General features: G+C 51.6%; 1 protein-coding gene across 1 annotated transcript; it reads right to left on the bottom strand.

Moving 5' to 3' along the window:
* Window positions 1–1,275: 1,275 nt before the first annotated feature.
* arhgef39 (Rho guanine nucleotide exchange factor (GEF) 39) lies at window positions 1,276–6,040 on the bottom strand. The gene is made up of 3 exons (XM_030114083.1): window positions 5,988–6,040; window positions 3,481–3,657; window positions 1,276–1,374 (listed from the first exon to the last, which is right to left on the bottom strand). The coding sequence occupies exons 2-3, from the start codon at window positions 3,628–3,630 to the stop codon at window positions 1,276–1,278; spliced, it is 249 nt and encodes an 82-aa protein (XP_029969943.1). The 5' UTR covers window positions 3,631–3,657; window positions 5,988–6,040.
* Window positions 6,041–6,557: the final 517 nt, after the last annotated feature.

Genomic DNA, 6,557 nt, shown 5'->3' with positions numbered 1-6,557 from the left:
AGCATTAGCACGCTGCAGGTCACGCTAACAGATAGCAATAGCACGCCGCCACTCAAGCTAACACACTCATTCCAGGCAGCTGCCACACCGGGCAGAGAACACCTCCACCCCGCCGCTGGGCGGAGACCACCTCCACCCCGCCGCCGGGCGGAGACCACCTCCACCCCGCCGCCGGCCGGGGGGACAGGGTTCTGAACAGAGACCAGCAATGTTGCGGACAATAAACAGGGACGAGCTCAGCTCAGGAACTACGGCTGTAGACCAGCATCCGCACAGGTCACCAGAGAGGTGGCCAGACCCTGGAGGTCAGGCTGGACCCTGGAGGTCAGGCTGGACCCTGGAGGTCAGGCTGGACCCAGAAAGATCAGGCTGGACCCAGAGAGGTCTTGTTGTTGGTTTCTTTACTGCATTAGAGGAAGAAGCGTTCAGTGTTTCCAGGTCAGACTGGATCTCTCCATCCCCCCCGCGGCCCACCTTGTCATGGTTTATGAGGAGCCTTATGTTGGACACCCCTGGCCGGTACGATGTAGGGACAGTGACTTATCCTTGATTGGTTCTTATCCTGCAGAAGTAGAACACCGCAGCTAGCAGTCTGGTGTTCTCAGGCTCCCTGCTGGAGACTAGCGATACAACGGTACGCGGCAAAATATTGAGCCGTTGGGTCGACTCGGCACGGGACGATACGCCCTAATGGACCGCGGTTTTTCGGTTTTCCACAGCTGCTTTTCTGCCCGTCGTTCATGTGTATGCGCCTGTCTGGACGGATAAAAAACGCTCTCTCTCCACGAGCTAATGTCCAGCCGCTGCTGTGTTGCTGCGGCGCTGCGGCGCTGCTAAGCACTGTTGTTGTTGTTCTACTCCTTTCCGGCAGACCAGGCGCCTCGCGGCACACTGCTGCCTCTGTTGGTGAAGTCCAATATCGCAGCAACAAATATGCCGTTCAACTGTAGCCGGGTCGAAGTGCAGCGATAGTTGCCAGGTCGGCACTGTATCAGCTTTTTATTTTGAAGTCACTTGTCAATGTTGGCAGTCGTAAGTTGAGGGATTTTTTTTTTTTTTTTTTCTTGTTCCAACGTGCCGTTTTGGGCTCTTCTGCTGCCAAACCCAAATAAATGGGATTTATGTGCAAAATGTGTACTGAACCGAAACCTGCCGCAAAAACCCAGGTACGGACCGTACCGTGGGTTGTCTGTACAATGGTGGTTGTCTGGAGACCAGGACCAGGCTACAAGACGAGTCCTCTGAGCCCATTCTCCCCCCCGACTACTCAGATACTCACTGGTTGGCAGAATGGATGGCTGTGATGCAGCTGAAGATGGCTTCTCTGAGGTGCTGCTTCAGGGTTCCTTTGGCCTTCAGGATCTCCACGAAGAACTGAGAGCAGAGCAGAGCAGAGCCGTCAGTCAGCTGGAGGCCTGCGGAGGGCGCCCTGCTCTCCCCAACACCCGCGGCGGTGGACCACTTCCTGTTTCACCAGGAAGCAGCGTGTCGCCACCAAACTGTCTCCACAACCAGGACTTCACTGCAACAGATTCACTGATCTGGGACTACTAGACACCCCAGAACCTCGAGTCCTGCAGGGTCTGGATCTCCGACGGTCTGACTGTCCTCTGGGTCTGGTTCTGCAGAAGGTCTCCTGAGTCTGGTTCTACAGGAAGTCTCCTCTGCACTGAGCTAGACCACTACAGTGACAATAAAACAACAGCCGGACTCGTTTCAGGTCATTTAGGGTGAAATGAGATCAGCCAATCGTACGTGCATTAGGCCTAAAGTGACTGCTGATAGGAGGAGACCGGTGGGGGTCATGATGGGAGGGTGGGAGGAAATCTGGTCCTCTGGTCAGCCTGACAATCTGCTCTGGGATCGGTCTGGTCCTCTGGTCCTCCGGTCTGGGATCAGTCTGGTCTGGGATCGGTCTGGTCCTCCGGTCTGGGATCAGTCTGGTCTGGGATCGGTCTGGTCCTCCGGTCTGGGATCAGTCTGGTCCTCCGGTCTGGGATCAGTCTGGTCTGGGATCGGTCTGGTCCTCCGGTCTGGGATCAGTCTGGTCCTCCGGTCTGGGATCAGTCTGGTCTGGGATCGGTCTGGTCCTCCGGTCTGGGATCAGTCTGGTCCTCCGGTCTGGGATCAGTCTGGTCTGGGATCGGTCTGGTCCTCCGGTCTGGGATCAGTCTGGTCCTCCGGTCTGGGATCAGTCTGGTCTGGGATCGGTCTGGTCCTCCGGTCTGGGATCAGTCTGGTCCTCCGGTCTGGGATCGGTCTGGTCCTCCGGTCTGGGATCGGTCTGGTCCTCCGGTCTGGGATCAGTCTGGTCTGGGATCGGTCTGGTCCTCCGGTCTGGTCCTCCGGTCTGGTCCTCCGGTCTGGACTGAGGTCTGGACTGAGGTCTGGACTGAGGTCTGGAAGTCCAGAATGACTCTGAGCTCAGTCAGAGAAGCAGTTTGAAGATAAACACTGCTGGACCTGTTAAAGGAATACTCCACCCAAAAAACGATTTGGCCTCATTTTCTACTCACCCTCATGCTGAGAAACACTCTGGAGCACTTTTTTGATGTTTCAAATGCAGTTGGAGATGTTTGGGGACTTTAGTTGTCAACAAACAGGGACCGACAGAGCCCGACAGAAAAAATGGTCCATAAAGTCCACAAAACGTTCCCATTTTCCTTCATACTGCTCGTCCGCTGTAATCCAAGTGTCCTGAGCGGTAACGTCCATAATTAATTCTTAATGAGGTAATTTAGTATATTTTAAGAGCTCAAACAGGGCGCTCTCATACAGCTCCATTGCATGTCTGCGTGCACCCTGAACTACGGAAGCCGCGGCAGACCAAGCCAGACGCTTGCGCGCTTTCAGTGACTACTTTTCTAAATTGCAAGCGTAGAAGAAGAAGTTCCGCTGTTTATATTCTGCTGTGAGTGACCGAGCTGTGGACAATCACAAAAGTGATTGGCTACTGTTTTAAAGCTTTGAATTCGGTGTCCTGCTGAAAGGGCACAAGCGTGTTGCTTGGTCTGCCGCGGCTTCCGTAGTTCAGGCTGCGCGCAGACATGCACCTGGAGCTGTATGAGAGCGCACTGTTTGGATCCTTAAAATATACTAAATTACCTCGTTAAGAATTAATTGTGGACGTTACGCGCTCAGGACACTTGGATTACAGCGGACGAGCAGTATGAAGGAAAATGGGCACGTTTTTGTGGACTTTATGGACCGTTTTTTCTGTCGGGCTCTGTCGGTCCCTGTTTGTTGACAACGAAAGTCCCCAAACATCTCCAACTGCATTTGAAACATCAGAAAAACTGCTCCAGAGTGTTTCTCAGCATGAGGGTGAGTAGAAAATGAGGCCAAATCGTTTTTTGGGTGGAGTATTCCTTTAACTCTACAGGCTTCACTGAGGACAGGAGGCGGGTTGCTGCAGGTGAGACAGGTGAGGTGAGGACGTCCACAGTCCTCAGCCTCAGCAGAATGGGGGTCTGTACGTACGGTGCAGACCAGCTGCAGCCGCTGGCAGTAGTCCTGTTCGGACTGAACCAGCTCCCTGGACGTCCGGCTGCGTTTCCTGTCCCAGCGCTCCCTCTGCTCCTGGACGCTGCCGCTCCCGAAGCCGGCCGGAGGACGGGGACAGAAGCTCATGGCGAGGAGAGGACGAGCAGCCGGTCCCTGCAACACACAGACCACCGGGACACCGCTGACGCCGATGAGTGTCCCTCACCCCCCAGGCTCACAGCAGGGTCATTCCTTTACAACGAGACAGCCTGATGTCAACACCGTCCAGCAGGACAGCAGCTGACCGGTCCCGTCGGAGACACGAGCCGCTGCAGCCAGCCAGGGTGTCCCTCTCCGACACAGAAAGGACCGACTTCACTAGAACCCTGTACTGTGACGGTCTGTCCTCAGGCTTTGAAGGAAAACAATCAGAATGTTGATAAAACTGAAGAGGTGTGGTCTCTGGGGTTCTGCTGAACTGGACTTGGTCTGTCCTGCAGTGAGTCCAGCACTTCTTCAGGTTCTTCACACTGTCTTCTGTCCTTGGAGACACAGCAGGCCTCCTCCAGACCGAGCCAGCAGGCCCGCTGGGTGAAGGAAGGACTGCTTCACCGGCAGACTGGAGGACGTCAGTCAGGAGCTGTTACTGATAGTGGTGGGCGGATCGATCCAAATAGCGATAGTACCGATACCAAAGTTAGTATTGGTATCGATCGATATTTTTTTTCTGCTCTGGCAGAGTCAGCGCAGCCTCTCTGTCGGGCCTCAGCTCACTTCAGTGCTCAGACGCTCGATAACGCGCTCTGCGCCGCTCTGCGCCGCTCTGCGCCGCTCTGCGCTTCCTCCTCCCTCTGCTCTTCACTGCCCTGTCAGAGCAGCTAGAGAGAGAGCGAGAGAGAGAGAGAGAGAGAGAGAGAGAGGGAGAGGAAAAGCGATGGTGGAGGATAAAGATGGAGGAGGACTTATTTCACAGCTTCAGACAGAGACGCTGCATCCTGTGTGCAGGAAGCTGATTGGCTGCTGCGGTAACTCCACCAATCTGCACAAACTTTTAAAAGCAGCGTAAACGGAGCAGAGCCGACACAGACAGAGGTCTCTGCCTGAGGTTTCCAACAGAAGCCTCCAGAACATCCAGGGAGTGTTTTAGAGAAGCCAAGTTAAGATTTTGGTGTTTCAGCATAATTTGACGTTGCTTTTCAGTTGGTGGTCAAAGATGTCATTTTAGCAGTGATTAAACTATTTTCATATATTTAGTCAATTGAAATAAATCCTGATTGTGTTAATGGAACTAAAAAAATATAATATATATCAAAGGTGGTGGAGAATGACAGCCAGCTGTAGTTTACAGTATATTTACACTGATGACTGGAGCTGTTTCATGTGGTTCAGCATGTGACTCTGAAGATGCTGTGTCTTGACACAGCTTGTGTGTTTTTAAAGTTTTGTTTATCGTGTTATTGCTGTGCATTTTCAGGTCTTTTTTAAAATGTATTTATTTACTGTAGTATAACTGCTCACGATATCCAGGGGCAACAAGCGACCTCAGGGTATAACTCAGTGACAAAAGAGCAAAGAGCCAAGAGTACCAATAGTATTTTGCACCTTATTTGCACTAATGACTTATTTTCATAAATACCTGTGGGTAATGGTACTTTTTGTTGTACTGCTGTTACATTTTTTTAAATTATATTTTCAGTATTGACACTTTCTGTGTGTGAAAAAGGAATAATTTTTATTGAAATGTTGACATTGTTGTAGTAATCTTGTGTTTTTTGATAAAAACTGTTCTTTTCTTTGGTTAAAATCTTGGTCCCGTGTTTTATTTTCCAGGTGAGGTGATTACAGATCGCTGCTCTCTCTCTCAGCTCCTCAGGCTCACTGTGCAGCTCTCCTCCTCCTGCTGCTGATCAGACACACTGGCTGGTTCAAGATGAGGAGCAGGAGCAGGACTGTGAGGAGCTACTTCAGAGCGTCAGACAGCGAACCTGCTGCCTGTCATGTATGGAAAATAAATATAAAAACTTATTTATTTTTTTTTTTTTTTTAAACCTAGTAAAAAAGTATCGGTATTGGTATCGGCAATACTGGCCCAGTATTTACTTGGTATGTGATCGATACCAAAATTCGCAGTATGGCACACCTCTAGTTACTGATTCATCTACAAGACTGACAGCTGACTGCAGACTGGAACTGCAGTTCTCCATGTTTCTACACTTCAGCTTTACTTTTCTGCACTAAACTAAAGAAACGACACGGAGTTTAGGAGATACATTGTGAGTTATTTACGGTGTAGATGGTGATAAATGAGATCTGTAGTACTATCAGGAGAAGTTTCAGGTGTGAACCGCAGCTTTGACAGCATGTCGAGTCTTTCATTGGGTCAAAATTCACCTCTTCACCGAGCTGAGTGTGACCGGCAGCAGAGAGAGGTGGCTCCGGGTCTCACCCCGCAGCCGTGTGAGCGTGTAGAGTGAAATAAAGAGTGAAACGTTCCGTTTATTTACCGTGTTCAGTCTGAGCTCCTGGCCGTCTCTTTCGAGCTGCGCGCGCTTTTCACACAGCGGCTTCCTTCTTCCGGGTTACGCTGTTTACGCGCACGCTGATTGGCTGCTGGAGCCGCTGTGGGCGGGGCTGCAGTTCCGTCTGCTTCTGCAGATGAAGCGCAGATCAAAGGCTGAGAGGCCGACAGGGCTCAGAGCGCAACACTGCCATCTAGTGACACGATCAGCTGGACGGCGTGTGTGTGTGTGTGTGTGTGTGTGTGTGTGTGTGTGTGTGTGTGTGTGTGTGTGTGTGTGTGTGTGTGTGTGTGTGTGTGTGTGCGCGTGTGCGCGCGCGCGTGTGGGGGCGTGCATCAGCTTTTTGTTTTTCTTTGTTATTTGTATGTGCGTGTTGTGTTGGTGCTTGTATACATGCGCTTGTGTTCATCAGGTTCTGGGAAAAGTTGCTTTGGGATGAACCACCTCCTCAGACCTGCTCTGGTGCGGTTCTGATGGAGACTCAGACCTGCTCTGGTGCGGTTCTGATGGAGACTCAGACCTGCTCTGGTCCGGTTCTGATGGAGACTCAGACCT

Source organism: Salarias fasciatus, chromosome 17, assembly GCF_902148845.1.
Source record: "Salarias fasciatus chromosome 17, fSalaFa1.1, whole genome shotgun sequence".
Taxonomy (NCBI): Eukaryota; Metazoa; Chordata; class Actinopteri; order Blenniiformes; family Blenniidae; genus Salarias; species Salarias fasciatus.
The sequence above is the reverse complement of the archived record's forward strand: the minus strand, read 5'-3'. Positions and strand labels throughout refer to the sequence as shown.